At 41.7% G+C, this 21,730-nt stretch overlaps 1 protein-coding gene across 2 annotated transcripts in view; it reads right to left on the minus strand.

The window, feature by feature from the left end:
- LOC126365828 (E3 ubiquitin-protein ligase KCMF1-like) overlaps nucleotides 1-21,730 on the minus strand; it is a 111,506-nt gene that overhangs the window by 18,728 nt on the left and 71,048 nt on the right. For both annotated transcript variants that reach the window (XM_050008455.1, XM_050008454.1), the window contains exon 5: nucleotides 7,730-7,827. In XM_050008455.1, coding sequence (XP_049864412.1) covers nucleotides 7,730-7,827 — 98 coding nt within the window. The remainder of the gene's footprint in view (nucleotides 1-7,729; nucleotides 7,828-21,730) is intronic.

Consider the following 21,730-nt stretch of genomic DNA (forward strand, 5'->3'; position numbering starts at 1 on the left):
GGGGGCATTTCACCAAAATGTGGGCTACTGACTGGAAGGCTCCACACCCCAAAGTGGGAGTGGCTCATTACGCAAAAGAAAACCATGGGTGGTTGAGTCCTTTTGGGAGAGGCGGAAGGAAGAACACCATGGGACATGCGTCAGCTTCATTGCACGAAGTCTATTAGACAAGGAGCTACCCTCCCAATAGTTGGCCCATGATTGTACGAACTGGAATTTGATGTGAAGCCGTAAATCAGCTACAGGAGGGTTTACAGAGAAGGGGGGTAACTGACTGCTCCCCCAGCCCAACTATCACCAAGCTCATTACCTGGGATACCCACATGGCCAGAGACCCAAAGGAAGTCAATGGAAAAAAACAACTTGATGAAGATCAGTGAGACTGTCATGGATGGCTGAGACCAAGGGATGGCGGGAAAAAACACCAGTCAATAGCCCGAAGGCCACTCATCGAGTCCGTACATAGCAAAACACGGTTGAGTTGGGACCGTGTAATAAAGGTAAGCGCCTGGGAAATTGCCGTCAATTCCGCAGTAAACACCCCACATGTAGTTGGCACGAGATGATTTTCCATGCCAACAGAGGATGTGAAGGCATATCCCACATGATCAGCAGATTTAGAGCCTTCAGTGTAAAAAACAACAGCATCCCAAAACTCCCATAAAATTCGGCGGGGGAGAAAAAAAAAAATGGAACACCATTGGGGAAACGGAATATTTCGGACCTCAGCACAGATCCATCGGAATCGGAGGCAGAGGAACTAACCAAGGGGGAGGGGGGCTGGGAGGGAACATGGGAAAAAGGACAAAGAAGGAAGCTGAGAATCACGGTGAAGAGACGCAAGGCACAGCCCAACCAGTAAACCCGCCCAATGGCGGGAATCAGGTGGGTGACGTCCTTGGTCTGTGAACAGGATAGAATAGGAAGGATGAGTGGGAGAGGAACGGACAGTGATTGCATAAGAAACCAGAAGCTAGGACCGCCAAACAGAAAGGAGGGGGGGATCCCAGCTTCAACCAGGGGACTATCAACAGAGCTAGTAGGGAAGGCAGTGGTGGCCAAACGGATACTGCGATGGTGGACCGGATCCAGGAGGCGCAGTGTGGAAGGAGCAGCCAAACCATAAACTTGACAACCATAGTCCAAGCGAGACAGCACTAAAGCACAATAAAGGCGGAGGAGCAAGGACTCGTTGGCACCCCAAGAGGTGTGGGCAAGGAAGTGAAGGACACTGAGTTTACAGAAACAACCTACCTTCAGAAGTCTGATATGAGGCAGGCAAATGATGTGTTGTCGAAAAGAAGACCCAGGAAACAAAACTGTGGGACCACAGGTATTTGTTGTGCATCAAGGTAGAGCTCCGGATCGGGGTGGACCGTAGTACGGCGACAGAAGTAGACCACCTGCGATTTTAAAGGAGAAAATTGAAACCCATGTGAGAAGGTCCATGCGGAGGCACACCGTATAGCTCCCTGGAGCTGCCGCTCTGCAGAGGCCATCGAAGAGGAACTAACCCAAATGCAGAAATCATCCGCATACAGAGCAGGGGTGGCCAAAGGACCGACGGATGTGACAAGTCCATCTACAGCAATGAGGAAAAGAAGTACACTCAATACGGAACCTGTGGGATGCCATTCTCCTGGGTCTGTGGAGAACTAAAAACAGTACCAACCCGAACCCTGAACGACCAATGGAACAGGAAATGGCAGATAAAAATCGGCAGTGGGCCCCGAAGACCCCACTCATGAAGTGTAAGTAAGATGTGATGGTGCCTAGCTGTGTCATAGGCCTTGCGAAGGTTGAAAAATACTGCAACCAAATGGCAGTGTGTGATGGTGCCTAGCTGTGTCATAGGCCTTGCGAAGGTTGAAAAATACTGCAACCAAATGGCAGTGCTGGAAATAGCCTGCCGATCTGCGGATTCCAAGCAAAGTAAATAATCAATCAGAGACTGTCCCTCTCTTTAGCCACACTGCTAAGTGGACAATAGATCTTGAGATATGAGGACCCAATTGAGCCGACAGGCTACCATCCATTCAAGTAACTTCCAAACAACATTTGTCGGACTAATTGGCAGATAGCTTTCGACAAACGGGGTTCAGGAGGTTATTACTGGGTTTAAGGATGGGAACCACAATGCTATCTCTCCACTGAGAAGGGAAGTTGCCCTGGAGCCAAATACGGTTAAACACCCGAAGAAGATGTCATTGTGGAGCACTGAAATGTTGAAGCAATTGGTTATGAATGGAGTCTGTGCCAGGGACTATATCATGAGAAGAAGAAAGTGCAGAAAGAAGTTCCCATTCAGTAAAAGGTTTGTTGTAAGATTCTGACTGACAAGGGGTAAAACATAAAGCGGAAGCTTTGGTTCGCTATTTCTGGTGAAGGAAAGCAGCTGGATAGGAGGTTGATGCTGTTGCAAAATGGGTCGCATGATGTTCCACGAGAATCAATAGGTCTGTGCCAAGGCCATCCGGGAGGGCAAGGCCCGGGAGTGTAGAGTGCCAATGGCAACCTTGGATAGAGCAAAGTGTAGCCCATACCCGTGACATGGGGACAGTAGAACTGAGGGAAGAAACAAAGTGTTCCCAACATACCCGTTTGATTATATAACAGGCTTTGGCATGAAGGTGTTTAAAGGTAATAAGATTGACAGCAGATGGGTGCCTCTTAGGTGTTGCACAGCTCGATGGCCATCACGGATGGCAGCAGCAATGGCCGGACTCCAGCATGGGACTTGTCGGTGGCGAAATGGTCTGGATGAGCTTGGGATAGCAAGGCTAGCGGCACGAAGAATCACATCAGACACGTCACAGAGGACGTCATCAATACAACACGACAAAGGGAGAAAGAACGACCTGAGCAGTGTATAGAGGTCAATCGGCGTGTTGGAAAGACCAACGAGGTAACCTGTCCACCGGGGAGAGGGAAGGGAGTGAGGGAGTCAATGGGAAGCAGTCGCTATCGCATAGGTCATCGTGTGGCGACCAGTGGAATGAAAGGAGGGAGGGAGAAGAAAGAAAGATCAATGGCAGAAAAGGTACCATGACTGGTACTGAAATGAGTAGGGGAGACATCATTAAGAATGCACAAGTCGTGGTCTGCAAGAAACTGGTCTATGAGAAGATCCCGACTAGATGGAAATGCACTGCACCACAAGGGATCATGAGCATCAAAATCTCCGAGAAGGACGAAGGGAGGAGGAAGCTGCTGAAGAAGGGCAGTTAAGGCAGCAGGTGTAAGAGTACTGTCAGGAGGGAGATAAAGATTGCAAACCGTGACCTCCGAGCCCAGGTGGACCCTAACAGCAACTTCTTCCAATGCAGTTTGAAGAAGAATTCATCTGCTAGCAACGTCCGTACGGACCAATGTACATACGCCACCAGAGGCCCGCAGGGTGCCGACCCGATTTCTGCAGTAAGCATGGAACCCAAGGACGATCGGTGAGTGATCATCAGTAAAATGACATTCCTGTACAACCACACAACCTCCAGAGTAAAACGAAATAAGGGACTTCAACTCCGGAACATGACAGTAATATCCATTACAATTCCATTGGATAACCACAGAATGATGATTCAAATGAGTGGTGAACAGGCTAAAGCCAGTCATGCTGCCGGGTCACCACCTGTTACCGACAAGAAGGGGGCGACGTTTATGAACAACAGGTCAGAGTCAGGTTGCGAAGGTAGGGACAGGACCTTTGGCGACACCAGAGGCTCCTTGTCCTGGGACTTACGTTTCTTGTTCTTTTCTGTTTGAGATCGAGGAGGGCTGTGTGGCAAAAAGGAGCCAAGTACAGCAAGATCTGGAACAGAAAGAGATTGGGTGACCTGGGGGCCCACAGACAGTGGTTCTCGTGGTTGTCGTATGGCACAAGACCTTTGGCCTGGAATGTGCTGAGAAGGGGGATCCCGGGAGGGACAACCTTGACTGGCAGACGCCGAAGAAGTGGGATACTTCTCCAGCTGGGGAGGGGGGAGCAGCCCCAGAGGGGAGGGCGTGGGAGCTGCAGGGGAGGGGTTTGGGACTGGGGTAAGGAAGGGGGTGAAGATGTAACTAAAGCATAGCTAGATGTCATGGACAAAGGATGAAGACGTGCATACTTCTTACGAGCCTCAGTGTAGGTTAGAGACTGGGCAATCCGGTTAACGTGGAGAATGATTCCCATGACAATTAACACACACAGGAGGGGGGAACACAGGAACTCCCCTCATGGAGTGGACGTCCACAGTCACCACAGAGAGGGGCCTGCTAACGGCGGGAAGACATGTCGCCAAAACACAATCACTTAAAACATCTCAATGTGGTAGGATGTACTGCTTCACGTCACATCGATAAACCATAATCTTGACCTTCTCAGGGAGGGTATCTCCATCAAAGGCCAGGATAAAGGCACCAGTATCAATGTGATTGTCCTTCAGACCCTTCTGAACACGCTGAATGAAGTGAACATCCCGCCGTCCGAGATTGTCCCCAAGTTTCTCATCAGTTTGAAGGATAAGGTTCCTGTGAAAAATTACATCTTTAACCATATTCGAAGACTGGTGGGGGGGGGGGGGGGGGGGGGTAACGGAAACAGGAATTGTGCCAAGATGGTTACAGGCATGAAGGGCCGCAAGCTGGGCAGCTGAAGCAGTTTTAATCAACAACGAACCTGACCACATCTTGCTCAGAGAGTCCTCTTTGCCAAACTTGTTTTCAATGTGTTCCACAAAAAATAAAGGTTTGGTATTGGTGAAAGTATCTCCATCAGTCCTGGTGCAAACCAGATAGTGGGGGGAAAGGTTTCGCCCCTAGCCGACGAGCCTGACCTTCCTCCCAGGGGTAGCAATGGAAGGGAAGACCAAAGGGTCAGAAGAAGGACTAAAAGAATCAGCTCCATGTAAAGAGATGGCCGTAGAAGAACGGCCAGAGTTCTGGATCCATATGCATTTCATCTGCCCTGACACCACCCGCTCCAATCCGGGGCTCTCTCAAGGGCGCCACTCAGCCACAGCAAGGGCCGTCTGGCATGGCGGCCATTGCCAGGAATTCCGATGCTCCAGGACGACAAGCAGCCACTCCTAGGCTTACATGAGGTGGTCACAGCTCAGGTATCAGAAGTGTGATCCCTGTGTTTTCAGGGGGCTCAACCAAAAGAGTACATAGCGACCCCACCACACAGACTGGCTACCGTGCTGGCTATGTACCCTAGCATCAGACAACGACGTGAAGGAAAAGGTGGAAGGAACTAGGAGGGCACACATCGGATATACTAGGTAAGGTGCTCTTCCCCAAATGGCTCACACTACGGAACAGTAATTTAGCAATGGAGGTCAAACCACAGAGAGGGACCATAGAATGTCAAAAGGATGAGGTAATTACGCAACAAAACCAAATTGTAAAGCCAACATAACCAGGAGGATATGGGGGCCAACATAAACAAGGACACCAAGAGAGGGAGAGGAGAGGGTAAAGGGGAAGGAGCAAGGGCAAGAAAGGAGGGGAAGGGAAAGGAAATGCAGCCCAGGAAAGAAGGAAGGCACAGCTTTCCTGTAAGGAGTAAATCTGAATCTTCAGCAATGAGTAGTGAACTGAAAGAAAACCATAATCTAACAACTTTGGAATCTGACACAGTTACAATTCAAATTTCAAACTTGCTGTTATTTGTTATGCAAAGAGGAAATCTAACAGAGAAGCTAACAAAATGTAGCATTTGGATGAATCTAATTTGTGGCATTGCAGAGCACTGGAGAACAACCTGCAAACTGTTGTCTGATTAAGAAAATCCTTCAGAGCTCTTTAACTTGAAAATGGGGTCTTTTCCAAATAACCATATGAAAGTAAAGATCTGGTTCCTACCTCTCAACATATAATCCATTTAAAAAGGTTTGGAAATTGTGAGTAGAGTATACCACAGACAAAATTCTGTGGCAGTATTTGTTGGTGCGATGTGTGTATGTGTACGAGTGGCTTTTCTACCTGACACTATACTTCACTACCACATAGATTGCAAGGTTATTTTATAGAGAAACTCAACTCTTACCCTATACAGGGTGTAACAAAAAGGTACGGCCAAACTTTCAGGAAACATTCCTCACACACAAAGAAACAAAATACGTTATGTGGACATGTGTCCGGAAACGCTTACTTTCCATGTTAGAGCTCATTTTATTACTTCTCTTCAAATCACATTAATCATGGAATGGAAACACACCGCAACAGAACGTACCAGCGTGACTTCAAACACTTTGTTACAGGAAATGTTCAAAACGTCCTCTGTTAGCGAGGATACATATATCCACCCTCCGTCGCATGGAATCCCTGATGCGCTGATGCAGCCCTAGAGAATGGCGTATTGTATCACAGCCGTCCAGAATACGAGCACGAAGAGTCTCTACATTTGGTACCGGGGTTGCGTAGACAAGAGCTTTCAAATGCTCCCATAAATGAAAGTCAATAGGGTTGAGGTCAGGAGAGTGCGGAGGCCATGGAATTGGTCCACCTCTACCAATCCATCGGTCACCGCATCTGTTGTTGAGAAGTATACAAACACTTCGACTGAAATGTGCAGGAGCTCCATCGTGCATGAACCACATGTTGTGTCGTACTTGTAAAGACACATGTTCTAGCAGCACAGGAAGAGTATCCCGTATGAAATCATGGCAGTGAATCGAGGAAGTACAGTACATACTGACGAAACTAAAATGAGCTCTAACATGGAAATTAAGCGTTTCCAGACATGTCCACATAACATCTTTTCTTCGTTTGTGTGTGAGGAATGTTTCCTGAAAGTTTGGCCGTACCTTTTTGTAACACCCTGTATACTAGCCAGCTCCCCCCCCCCCCCCCCCCCCCCTCCCCTTTCCTTTCCATGTTATTGCGAACAGTTAAAATTTGCTCAGGGAAAAATTTCTGCAAGGGGAAAATGATTTGTTGCCAAGAATGATGCTGCATGACAACATAAATAATTTTGATGTGCCTATGCATTTTGAAATCACAAACCCAGTGTGCTACTCAGTATGAGAAACGTGTCAGTGCTAGATGCCTGTAAAGGTCCTCTCCAACCAAAAGTTAAGTTGCTGCTTTGAAGACAGACCAAGTTGTTATACCTGGGGCATGACTTCGAAAGTGAGATGGTTGATGTAATAATACAAAAAAACCACTTAATGACTGCCTCTGAAAACAATATTTTGACTGGCTTTTAGAAGAGTATCATCCACACACTCCATCTCACAATGTACTCTGGGAGGAGATTGATGAAAATACTGACAGCGATAAAACAAATACTGGTAGTGAATTTAAGAGTGACAACGGTGAAAACTGTGATTAAGAAGTAGAGTAACTTAACTACATTACAACAAAAAATAAAATGTCATTAAGAGTGGATATTGTGAGCAGCTATAAATTAATAATGTGACAGATGTTTTTCTGCCTGCCCCTCTCCCCCCATTAGTAATAGTGTGGCTTATATCTGGTCACTGTACCTAGAACAGAACTGTAGAACATCCCTCCCCTCCTCTCACTTTACACTAATCCTCTCCGATTCAAATACATTTCCTGTTTGTTCACAATGGTGAGTGGCTCTTACTACTATAAATATTGATAGTTTGGTATTGTGGTATTTCTTTCACAATATTTTAGGCAAATGCTATTTCAATCATATCCTATCAAAACATTCAAGATCATTCCAAAACAAAAAAACACAAACACCGCAAAATTCAGGAGGAGGTCACGAAGTATATACCTGAAGTGCATGTTCGATCTTCTAGCTCTAGGTCCTCCAACACCACGTGATGAGTGTGGTATCCTCCGTACTCCATGCCTTGATCCTGTTGGTTCATCGTAAATGAAGTTAAGGAAAAATTCCTGTAATTGCTAAAATTATAAGTAACTGTGTACTTGAGTGGCAATGTTGAACGATGCAAATCTGTTAAAACACTGCAAAGAGCTAAATAATATATATATAGAAAGAAACTTCCACATGGGAAAAATATATTAAAAACAAAGATTCCAAGACTTACCAAGTGGGAAAGTGCCGGTAGACAGGCACAATGAATAAAACACACAAACACACACACAGAATTTCGAGCTTTCGCAACCGGCGGCTGCTTCGTCAGGAAAGAGGGAAGGAAAAGGAAAGATGAAAGGATGTGGGTTTTAAGGGAGAGGGTAAGGAGTCATCCAATCCCGGGAGCAGAAAGACTTACCTTAGGGAGAAAAAAGGATAGATATATACTGTCGCGCGCGCGCGCGCACTCACAGAAATATATTAAAAACAAAGATTCCCATACTTACTAAGCGGGAAAGCGCTGGCAGAAAGGCACAATGAACAAAACACACAAACACACACAGAACTACTAGCTTTCGCAACCGATGGTTGCTTCTTCAGGAAAGAGGGAAGGAGAGGGAAAGACGAAAGGATGTGGGTTTTAAGGGAGAGGGTAAGGAGTCATTCCAATCCCAGGAGCAGTAAGACTTCCCTTAGGGGGAAAAAGGACAGTTTTACACTCGCGCGCGCACACACACACACACACACACACATATATCCATCCGCACATACACAAGCAGACATATTTAAAGGCAAAGAGTAAGGGCAGAGATGTCAGTCGAGGCGGAAGTACAGAGGCAAAGAAGTTGTTGAAAGAGGTGAGGTATGAGCGGCGGCAACTTGAAATTAGCGGAGGTTGAGGCCTGGCGGATATCGAGAAGAGAGGATATACTGAAGGGCGAGTTCCCATCTCCGGAGTTTGAATAGGTTGGTGTTGGTGGGAAGTATCCAGATAACTCGGACGGTGTAACACTGTGCCAAGATGTGCTGGCCGTGCACCAAGGCCTTGGTAGTTACCTAGGCCTTGGCCTAGGCCTTGGTGCACGGCCAGCACATCTTGGCACAGTGTTACACCGTCCGAGTTATCTGGATACTTCCCACCAACACCAACCTATCCGAACTCCGGAGATGGGAACTCGCCCTTCAGTATATCCTCTCTTCTCGATATCCGCCAGGCCTCAACCTCCGCTAATTTCAAGTTGCCGCCGCTCATACCTCACCTCTTTCAACAACTTCTTTGCGTCTGTACTTCCGCCTCGACTGACATCTCTGCCCAAACTCTTTGCCTTTACAAATGTCTGCTTGTGTCTGTGTGTGCGTGTGCGTGCGCGGGTGCACGCGCGTACACCTGTCGTTTTTTCCCCCTAAGGTAAGTCTTTCTGCTCCCGGGATTGGAATGACTCCTTATCCTCTCCCATAAAACCCACATCCTTTCGTCTTTCCCTCTCCTTCCCTCTTTCCTGAAGAAGTAACCATCGGTTGCGAAAGCTAGTAATTCTGTGTCTGTGTGTGTGTGTGTGTGTGTGTGTGTGTGTGTGTGTGTGTGTGTGTGTGTGTGTTTTGTTCATTGTGCCTTTCTGCCAGCACTTTCCCGCTTGGTAAGTCTTGGAATCTTTGTTTTTAATATATATATATATATAAAGCAATTTCAATTAAAACTACTGGCAATATCATTTTGAACTTCCATATTATAACTCGCAACATGTCTACAGTACACATTAACACATTGTTAACACTGACTTCACTATACTGAATGAGTAAACAAAATAAAGATTTAGTGAAGTTATAACTTGGGCAGGAAAAAAGGGACAAGGAAAAAACTCAAATGCGAGTGTCACTGTTCTGTTACTTAAATGCACGAGAAAGTGCACCCTTATTCTGCTACTTTGCTTAAAGCCAACATTACAGATTCAATCACTACAACATGGGGTAGTTACTTTACACATTTGATGTTGCAAAAAAATTATGATTAATGGTTTACAGACTTAATGTAAGGAAGATAATGACCAGCTAACTGTTGAACAACTGGAGTATGACTAAACGACTAATAGTAAAAATGAAGTGAGACTAGGCACTGCTTAAAACACAATGAATATGGCCGCTCTCCTTTAATCATTCTGAAAGCTTTCCTTAATGATGTAGCACCTACAGTACCTCCAGAGACGCACCTGAATTAGTGCAAAATACTTTCCTGTCCCTATATAGACCTTGCAGAGACCATCAGATGAACACAATCATCCCTTACTGAAGGTAAATAGATGTTTAACTAAAGACAACATTGTGCCGAGGCTCACAATGTGCACACAGTTTGGTGAAAATTACACTCTTTTTGAACTAAATTAAATGATAATGAAATACGTGAATGGTAAAAATTATTCAAGCCAAATTTAAACCAGCCTGCACTTTTGAAATAAAATACAGATAATGAGTAACAATCTGGTGACTCTCCAAAGCACGCATTAAAAATATCTACTACAGCCACTTTGTACCTAAGTGGTGGTGTAACTTGCGAATGCCCCAGTCTCCACCTTGTTACTGCTTTTAAACAACTTGAAAAGAAAACCTCAGTGTGTTTAGTATATCACATCTTTATTTCTAAAGAAATTTTCCACACATAATAAAACTGCAACAACCTTTGTACTTATGTATGACCTTTCTCACACTTAAGTGCTAGCTACAATATGAATAGAGAAGGTACAATTATTGTGTACTTTGCATTTTGAAATATTCCATCATTGTAACAAATTTTGTACATATATCACTTTGAGAGTTCTACCAAGGGGAAGGGGGGAGGAAGAACACTATAATGCCTGTACATACCAGCAAACCTTCTTGGTAAATAGTAGCACTACTGCTAGCACTGACACTATTTCATAGTATTGGTTAAACAATTTAAGTAGTAATAAACTGTTTTTTAACACTTTAAACTAATTTATTATGTTAATTATAGTGCTCTGCAAGCGTACCATTAAAGGTTTTTGTCTTACTCTCGTATTTTCACAGTAATCACGTAAAGTTCGTTTTGTTTACATATCGCGGCCAGGCCGAACTTTTGAGTTTTCAGATTAAACTTCATATCGCAATCTTAAGTGCATTTACTGATAGTTTAGTGTGCTAAATACGTTTGCTGCCTCTTTATATCTGTAGAGTATCGTCATCTCTTAAGTAATTTCCAGTAAAAAAACTTCTGAACCACTGTTTACATAGTCGCGAGTAGGCCTAATTTTTCGTACACGTATTTTCATTGTTTTCCGGTAACTTAATTGTCTTTCTGTCACTAAAATCGATTTGTACCATGAGTGTAAAGTGCCTGACGTGCCTTAGGATCGTTAGCTCCGGGGTCTGGTGTGATGGATGTAGTAACTTTTTTCATTTGGGCGACTGTAGTGGCGTGGGAATTGGGAAAATGAGCGAGACTCATCACTGGTTCTGTAGGCTATGCAGTAGAGATAGGAAGATTGTGGAACAGGAGGGGAAAATTGCTGCCCTTCAGGCTGAGTTAGATGAGGCTAGGCGAGAACTGGGCAGGTTAAGGGGGGAGGAGGGTGGGAAGTGGCAACAGGCATAAGGAACAGGCCAAGAAATTCTTCTGACAGCTTTGTTATTAATGTACAAAATAGGTTTGACCTGTTGCCTCAGTCAGAAACTGATGAGCCTCTCACAGAAGTAGATGTAGACAGGGCTCAACAAGCTTTCAGCAGCAAATTGATTAAGAATATAGGGAAGTCTGCAAAGAGAAAGAAAGTCTTGTTGCTAGGTAGTTCGCATGCTAGGGGTGTGGGCCAACTTCTGCAGGATGAATTAGGGTTGGATTACCAGGTCACAAGTTTTTTCAAACCTAGTGCTGAACTTGGGCAGGTTACAGAGGATTTAGGTTCACTATGTAAAGGTTTTACTAAGGAAGACACCGTGGTTATTGTGGGTTTGCCGGGCAACAGTATTGACAGAGATCCGGGGTACAGCATAAAGTGTGACCTGGCAATGATTGCATCGGCATCGAATCATACTAGTGTTGGGTTTGTGTCGGTTCTGGAGCGCCACGACCGACCTCATTTGACCTCTTCTGACCTCTTCTGTCAGGAGAGTTAATTTGGAGTTGGAACGGCTACTTGGATCTGGTGCAGGGTCACACATTGGTGTGGTTCCTGTTGATTCACTCTGTAGGTGGGACTATACTAGACATGGCCTACACCTCAACAGGAAAGGGAAGGGTAAACTGGCTGGGCTGATAGCAGGAAATTTAAAGGGGGGAGGAACTACATCTCATGGTGGAAACTCTTTTTTAGTGTAAGATCAGTGTCCAGTGGGAAACTCAGCCAGGCAAGTACTAAAGATGTTAACAAAGTTCAAGATACTCACAAAAGTAAAGTGAAAAATAATGTTAGTATATTTCATCAAAATATTGGGGGATTGAAGAATAAAAGTACTAAAGATGTTAAAAAAGTTCAAGATACTCACAAAAGTAAAGTGAAAAATACTGTTAGTATATTTCATCAAAATATTGGGGGATTGAAGAATAAAATTGATGAGCTTCTGCTTTGTTTAGAAGATATAGAAACCAAGAATGTAATAGATATACTATGCCTGTCTGAGCATCACATTGTCACTGATATGCAAAAGGTTAGCATCAATGGGTACAAATTAGCTGCACATGTAAGTAGAGATAATATGATGAGAGGAGGAGTTGCCATATATGTCAAAAGCTTCCACAGTGCAAAAAATTTAGAAACTAAAAAATTTTGTGTAGAGCAACATATGGAAGCATGTGCCACTGAACTTAAACTAAATGATGGCACTTTCATAATTGTAACATTGTATAGGTCCCCCTCAGGGAATTTCCAGCTATTTCTAGAAAACTTGGATGCTTTGTTGTGCTATCTGTCAGACAGGGGGAAGCAAATTATCATTTGTGGGGATTTCAATGTTGATTCCCTGAAAGAGTGTAATAGGAAGAATGACCTTTTAGTATTACTCAGTTCTTTCAATTTGAGCTCCATCATTGATTTTCCTACTCGGATAACAAAGAACAGCAGTACATTGATAGATAACTTTTTTATAGACCAAGATAAGTTTAAGGACATAAATGCTTATCCTGTTGAGAATGGTCTTTCAGATCATAGTGCACAGCTTGTTACAGTACATGACATAGCTCCATGCAGTATAATAAATCAGACTTTCAAAACAGTGCGTTCAATTAACAATATAAATATTGCAAACTTTAGGGAAAGCCTACAGCAGCTAGACTGGGATGAAGTGTGTAAGGAACCTGATGCAAACTTGAAATATAACTTATTTCACAATACATTTTTAAGGGTATTTGAAAATTGTTTTCCCAAGAGAATAGTTAAACATAATTCCAAGAAAACATATAAAAAACCTTGGCTAACTAAAGGAATAAGAATATCTTGCAACCGTAAAAGAGAACTGTATCTAACAGCAAGAGGGAGTACTGACCCCGAAATTGTTCAATATTATAAAAACTATTGTGCGGTACTAAGAAAAGTTATTAAAAAGTCCAGAAGCATGTGTATCATGTCTGAGATCAGTAACTCTGATAATAAAATTAAAGCAATTTGGAATATTATTGAAAGGGAAACAGGGCAACCAAGAGCACAGGAAGACTTTAGTGCAATAAAACTGAATGACAAGTGCACTAACAAACAATCAGAAATTGAAAATATTTTGAATAATCATTTTTTAAATGTTGTGGAGAAAATAGGATCTAGATCTTCACTAGAAGAGGCAAGGCTATAATAGAAGAGGCCATACCTGCGCAGTTTGAAACAACTGTAATTCCACCAACCTCTCCCTCTGAAATCAGTAAAATAATACACTCACTGAAAAGTAAAAGCTCTTACAGAATTGATGGCATTTCCAGCAAAGTACTTAAAGCTTGTTCCCCACAGATAAGTAGGATTCTCAGCCACGTATGTAATAGCTCTTTGGAGCAGGGTGTTTTCCCTGATAGACTGAAATATGCCATTGTAAAACCATTGCATAAAAAGGGGGATACGTCGGATGTCAACAACTACCGCCCAATCTATCTTCTGACAGCTCTATCAAAAATTTTTGAGAAAGTAATGTATTCAAGAGTAGCCTCCCATATTTGTAAAAATAAAGTACTAACAAAATGTCAGTTTGGTTTTCAGAAAGGCTTTTCAACAGAAAATGCTATATATGCTTTCACTGATCAAATATTAAATGCTCTGAATAACCGGACATCACCCATTGGTATTTTTTGTGATCTCTCAAAGGCCTTTGACTGTGTAAATCATGGAATTCTTTTAGATAAGCTAAATCATTATTGTTTGAGGGGGGCAGTGCACAAATGGTTTAATTCATACTTAACTGGAAGAATGCAGAAAGTTGAAATAAAGGTTCATGTAATGTTAAAACAACAGCTGATTCCTCAAACTGGGGTGCTATCAAACACGGGGTCCCACAGGGTTCGGTCTTAGGTCCTTTACTGTTCTTGATATACATTAATGACTTACCATTCCACATTGATGAAGATGCAAAGTTAGTTCTTTTTGCTGATGATACAAGTATAGTAATAACATCCAAAAACCAAGAACTAAGTGATGTAATTGTAAATGATGTTTTTCACAAAATTATTAAGTGGTTCTCAGCAAACGGATTCTCTTTAAACTTTGATAAAACACAGTATATACAGTTCCGTACAGTAAATGGCACAACTCCAGTAATAAATATAGAATTTGAACAGAAGTCTGTAGCTAAGGTAGAATTTTCAAAATTTTTAGGTGTGTCCATTGATGAGAGGTTAAACTGGAAGCAACACATTGATGGTCTGCTGAAACGTCTGAGTTCAGCTACGTATGCTATTAGGGTTATTGCAAATTTTGGTGATAAGAATCTCAGTAAATTAGCTTACTATGCCTACTTTCATTCACTGCTTTCGTATGGCATCATATTCTGGGGTAATTCATCGTTGAGTAGAAAAGTATTCATTGCACAAAAACGTGTAATCAGAATAATTGCTGGAGCCCACCCACGGTCATCCTGCAGACATCTATTTAAGGATCTAGGGATCCTCACAGTATATATATTCCCTTATGAAATTTGTTGATAATAATCCAACCCAATTCAAAAGTAATAGCAGTGTGCATACCTATAACACCAGGAGAAAGGATGATCTTCACTATGCAGGGTTAAATCTGACTTTGGCACAGAAAGGGGTAAATTATGCTGCCACAAAAGTCTTTGGGCACCTACCAAACAGCATCAAAAGCCTGACAGATAGCCAACTAACATTTAAAAATAAATTAAAAGAATTTCTAGATGACAACTCCTTCTACTCATTGGCTGAATTTTCAGATATAAACTAAGTAAAAAAAAAAAAAAAAAAAAAAAAAAAAAAAAAAAAAAATTTAATCATCAGTGTCATGCAATATTTTGTGTAATGTAATTTCTTGTACAGACATCTTTTATTAACCTGACACGTTCCACATCATTACGAAGTGTCGTATTCATGATCTATGGAACAAGTATTAATCTAATCTAATCAAAATGACCTATCACAAATATAGCATTCAAAATTCTTACATATGGATCAAACAGTTGCACAATAAATTGTGTGGGACACTCACTATGCAAATTTTCAATCTTTTGTGCATTATTTCTTTACTAGCACACATTACTCAATTTTTGAGTTGAGGCACGACAGCTTGAAAATGTCAGCATCTCTATAGTGAAAAATCTAGCACACCATGCAAATTGATTTGCTCACCAAGTATATCTAAATCTCCCTTCATTTGGTAACTTGTTATACTCTCTATAAGTGAATTATCAACAGTTGTAACTAATTAATTTAAAATTTGTCATTAACACAAAAAATTACCTCATGAATATAGTAAACAATTTGATTGTATGCAGGTAGGAGACGAGATACTGGCAGAAGTAAAGCTGTGAATACTGGGCGTGAGTTGTGCTTCGGTAGCTCAGATGGTAGAGCACTTGCCCGGGAAAGGCAAAGGTCCCGAGTTCATGTCTCGGTCAGGCACACAGTTTTAATCTGCCAGGAAGTTTCAATTTGATGGGTACATCACCTTGAATGTCACAATAACTTAGATTCAGTGATGTTCACGGTACAGTGTATTGTGTGCGAGACAAATTTGTTCGTCTTACAATACCATTTTAAAAATATAACTCTTCCTTCAAATACCACCTTTGGGCAAAAAATTGATTCCAAGTGATAGATAAAATCTAGAATTGAACAGGCTAGCAAGAAAATTCTTCACAAGGTCAGACCTTCAACCTTCAACTGACAATGAGAAGTACAGTGTATTGTGTGAGAGACAAATTTGTTGGTCCTACAATACCATTTTAAAAATATAACTCTTCCTTCAAATACCACCTTTAAGGGTGTCAAAATCGCAACTCAGACCTAAGCATTGAAAAATGTACTGAGACCTTTGAAATGTATTTGCATTATTGCCTCCAATGTAGACCCTGTATACTGAAATAATCAAATGCCATGGATCTTCACATGATGAAAAAGCAAAAAGAACTGCTACATATTATTAAAAAAAGACAATTCTTGAGGCATGTTCAAAGATGCCACATATACACTCTACACCTTTTTGGAAATTTTCATTACTTGTGTATGTCAAAATGTTCAAAACATATTTCACACAGTGTTAACAAGAATAGAGTGCAACAATGATAAGATGCTACTTGGAGAAGAGGATGAGCCTAGTGGAAAACTGATACTTTGGAAATCAGTTATAATCACAAGTCAATATATGGCTGAAATAATTTGCTAATATGAAACCCACTTGAACAGAAGATGAGAGGCCTGTGGCATGAAATTTCAACTCCAAACAAAAAAATAAACACTTGAGTTGAGCAAATTATACGTATGCAACCCACTTTCATGTTCAAGTTGTCTCTATTGCTCTAATGATTAGTGCTTTTCTCATCACCGGAATGACCTAACAGCAACTGACACACGTCTCCAACACTGTGCACTGGAAACCACTTCATCACATACCATGTGATGACCCTAAAACTCTTAAAAAGACAGCAATGCAGTTGACTTGATACATAACAAATAGAAAAAGTCACATAATTTATGTTGACACTACATTGCTACAACAAAAGTACAAGATGACAATTATAGAACTATATGAAATAAAATCCTCATAACTTCTGAACAGTTCGCATTAGGATGTTCAAACTACACGGCTGGGTGCACGTGCAAGCAGCTTCTTGTTGTTGGCCATCTGCACGTGAAAATGTCACAGTACAGTGTGCCTGAGGATACAGTGCTTGTGAAGACCTACTATGGGAGCAATAACAGCCTGACTGTGGTTCAAAGGAAGTTAAAGTTGAAGACAACCTGTCCAAGTGTGCTAACAATCAAGAATATGATTTGCAAGTTTGAGATAACGGATAGTGTTCATGATGACAGAGTTGGCAATGTCAGTCACCCAAAAAGGGTGAAAATGCCTGAAAACATTGAGAAGACATGTACTGTGTTTCAAACCAGCCCCAGGAAATCGATCACTCGAGCTCCAAAATGGGTGGGGATCAACTGTGAGGCATAGCGATAAATTGTTTTTGAAGACCTACATCTCTTCTCACACAAAATTCAAACCCATCAATCATTAAGCCCCAGGACCATGGAGCAGCAGTTGTCTTCCACCAATACTATTGTCCACAGAATTGACAAACAAGGACTTTGACATGAATATGGTTTGGTTTAGCGAGGAAGCCCACTTTCATTTTGATGGGTTCCTCAATCAACAAAATTGGCGCATATGGGGGACTGAGAATCAGCATGCCACAATCGAGTAGTCTCTTCACCCTCAATGGGTGACTTTGTGGTGTGCAATGTCCAGTCATGGAATAACTGGTGCGACATTCCTTGATGGTCCAGTGACTACCAAACAGTACGTGAAGGTTTTGGTAGACGATTTCATTCCCATTATCTGAAGTGACCCTGATTTCGACAAGATGTGGTTCACGCAAGACGGAGTTTGACCCATCAAAGCGGGAGACTGTTTGATGTCCTGGAGGACACTTTGGGATCTTCACCAAAGGCGGCAGGCATGTTGAATATGTCATAACCTAAATCGAAATAACTGTAGTGACATTTACATGTTGACTAAAGTGTGTGCATGCCATAGTTTGTAACTAATTTACGTTTTTTCACACAGTTCAATAATTGTCACCCTGTATAAAAATCATGAAAAATTGGTCGTCTGCAGACCTTTCAATAATTTTCTCAACATTCTATTTCCTAAAATTCAAAGAAATTTATTTTTTGCTGATGCCAGAAATGATGACTTCCTTTATAGAAGGCCAGTTTCAGATCCAAGCAACACAAGCCGCAAGCAAGTTGGGAGCACTAGGCTGAGAGGGGCGTCAGAGGTGCTTCAGCGGTAAGACTTCTATACGGTATGGATTGCAATTAGTAGCAGCCGCTTGGGTCACACTGAAAGGAGCACCAGGGATGCCCAATTACTGGTGAAAGTTTATGAGGGACAGGGGCGAAGGGGGGCAAACGGTAAGTTGCTTGTGTGGAAAAATGTTTTCGAACCGGTCCTGCCTCGATGACAATGGAAACAAATTGTTCATATAAAAGCAAGCTCAGATTTAAAATACTTATAGAAATTAACAGTGTGTCTGCAGTACTATTTGTGCCATTACTACAAGTGATACTACTTACAACTGATTGTTAATGCGAGAAGAGCTTCTATTACCATCCACCAAAATGGGAATCTGTTGGTCTGTACATGGTTTTTAGACAATTGGAAGTTAGTGCAACACACACACACACACACACACACACACACACACACACACACACACACACGTGCACGCTCCTACATTGTGCAACCTGGACAGACACTGCCACAACTGCATTTTGGTGGGTAGGGTAGGTTAGGGGAGGGTAGGATGAGAGGTTGGTGTCGGTAGCTGGTGGCTCAGGGAGAGGTACCAGGTTTGCTGGCTAGGAATGCAGGAGGGAAGGATGGTGTCGCAGATGTACAGGTACTGGAGGCAGTGGAGTGCAGCACAGGAGACGATGTGAAGACGTGGACAGAGAGAGGGTGACAGGACACAGAAGGGGAAAACTGTTGGGGAGTGTGGGCACAGTAGGATAGAGAAGATTGTTAAGGTAGAGTACAAATACACAAAGAATTTATTCTGGAAGATAACAAGTTTTATTACTTTTTTGTTTCCGTCAATGAATCAATGCTTCTGCTATGCAGATAGTGGTCTCCTTTACTCCTAAATTATTTAGACTAGTGTATGTCTTGCAGTCTTCAAATTAATTGTGTGCCGCATCCTCAACTAACTGCAAGAAACCAAGACACAAATGGCACATACTGTTATACGTACTGCACCATCATTAAGTTAAAAGAGTATCACTTAGTATCTACTGAACAGTCACTATAAAATAATCGTTGCTCGAAAGCGAGCAGAGTAAACTCTCAATTATCACTTTTTGGATTATCGGCAGCCTCTTTCTCCCAACATTTTTTAAGCTGCTGAAAATACCCTGGAGTGATTGCCAGTGAAGAAAAATTTCACGTTACAACACCAGTGCATTAAACAATGTGCTGCTAGAACCCCTCAAGTGCTGGACTATATTTTTATGATGGCTGCTGTAGTCATTAGGATTCTGTTAGTGCCAAACAACATCTGAAAAATGAAAACGTGTTATGCTGACAATTTAGAACTATGATCCATGATATTCAGAAAAACAAAGACAAAGTAACTGAGTTTGTTGGCATTTCTGACTCATCAAGCTTTGTCAAAGCATAAGGCTGCAAAAAATATTTGCATATGCAGGACTGGATAAATCCACATTGGAATGGTTTCAGTAGAAAAGAGCAGACGGCACACAAGTATCTGGCCTAATATGCGCCAAACAGGCACAGTTTTTCTTCAAAACCTTGGTGATTGAAAGATTTTAATGCATCTTCCAGCTGACTAATAACATTTAAACAGCGTCAGTCACAGTACCCAGGAGACCGCCATCCGAGAAGAAAAGTGCAGATAATAAGGTTGCTTCTGAAATTTGTAATGATTTTCAGGGCACTATTGCATGACAAAAATTTAGAGCTGGAGCAAAAATATACAATGCAGATAAACTGATAAAACCAGACTGTTTTGGAAGAGTCTACCAACAAACACTTTAGCTTTAGTGACAGTGTAATGTGCCTGGTTATAAATCAAGTAAGGGAAAGATAACTGTGCTGTTGTACAGGACCACAAAGTTAAGCTTGATTTAATAGATAAAGATAAAAAACCACACTATTTCAAAGAATAAGAACTGCACAATTCCATTATTTTCACCAAAAGGTGCTTGGATGGACTTCACAATATTTCAAACATGGTTCCAAAACTGCTTAGTGCCACAGGTGCGAGAACATTTAGCGTTCAAGGGTCTACCTGCAAGGGTTTTAATGTTACTGGGCAATGCACCATTGCATTCGAATGAACTTTTTCTGAAAACGGATGATCGGATAATGGGATGATATTCGTAAAATCCTTACCTCTTACTGTGAAACCTTAATTCAGCCAATTGATCAGGACGTCATTGCTGTCATGAAGAAAATTTATAGAAGAAATCTTCTATAGAAACTTATTGATGAAGGTAGCTATAGAAACTTATTGATGAAGGTAGCCATCTACAAACATTTTGGAAACAACTGACTGTGCTAAACGCAATTTATGGGGTGTAGAAGGCCTCAACCTTAATCAAGTCATAGAAAAACATTAATCCTAAAATTGATGAAATCTTTGATTACAATGACTGCTCATTAGCAGCATTAGCTGCTGTTTTGAAAAGTAGTCCACTGTATGAAGCGGTTGACAAAGAAAATATTTCTTAAAGGTCTGATGTGGACCGCACAGAGCAAGGTCACGGGATGTTAAGTGAAAGTGCTATTGCTCAGCAAGTACAACGGAAATCTGAGGAGGTGAATGCAATGAAGATGATAACGTTCCTCTAATTCCAAAAATAGCAATCGGGCATGCATCAGCACTGCAATGGGCCAAAGAGTTAATGACTACCTGGAACAGCAAGAAGATGCTCCACTTTTTGACAATTTGGGGTTGTGTAAAAGAAATTTTTAGTTTGCTATGTGAAAGACAAGCTTCCTCACTGAGACATAAATCAATTCAGGATTATGTTGCTTCAAAGTAGTGTAGTGTAACGTGAAACTGGCTTGGACTCTATTTTTGTAAGTAACTTATTCTCACACACTATACAATGAATAAAATAGAATGTATTGTAAAAATCATTTAAGTGATTTTAATTATGACACTGTGATTTTTGTTTTTGAACAGCTCTAATAAAGTACCGTGTACTTAAATTGTGAGTTATCTGCTAAATTTGATTATCCATTGTTTTCATGTCCGCAATTACCACAGATAATGGAGAGTACACTGTAATCCAAATTATAGTGGAGGCCATTCAAAACATTCATGCAGCATTCATGCAGAAATTCCTTCCAAAATCTGCAGATACTCATAATGACATCACAGTACATCTTACCCGTTTTGTGCTTTTTCAGTAAGCCGCTCCCTCTACAAGACAAATCATGACCACATAACACGAGCAAACTATGATAAATAAAAGAAAAAAGACTTGTGCAGAAAAATTACACTACTCAAGTACAATAAGTTCAATACACTTTCAATGGTCAATAAAAACATTAAATCCAAAATTTAAGAGACAAATATTGGAATATTGCTTTGAAAAATCTTTCCACTCACTCGAATTTTTAAAGTAAGAAATTCAGTGACGGCTGTTCATTTTATTACAAGAATGTCATATAAGCACATACACTAAGCCAGGTGTGAGCAAATAGTGGCCCGTGGGCCACATGCACAACACTACAGGTTTTTGTGCAGCCCATCATCACAGTCAGAGAAATCTTC

This window comes from Schistocerca gregaria, chromosome 4 (assembly GCF_023897955.1).
Source record: "Schistocerca gregaria isolate iqSchGreg1 chromosome 4, iqSchGreg1.2, whole genome shotgun sequence".
In the NCBI taxonomy this organism is placed as follows: Eukaryota; Metazoa; Arthropoda; class Insecta; order Orthoptera; family Acrididae; genus Schistocerca; species Schistocerca gregaria.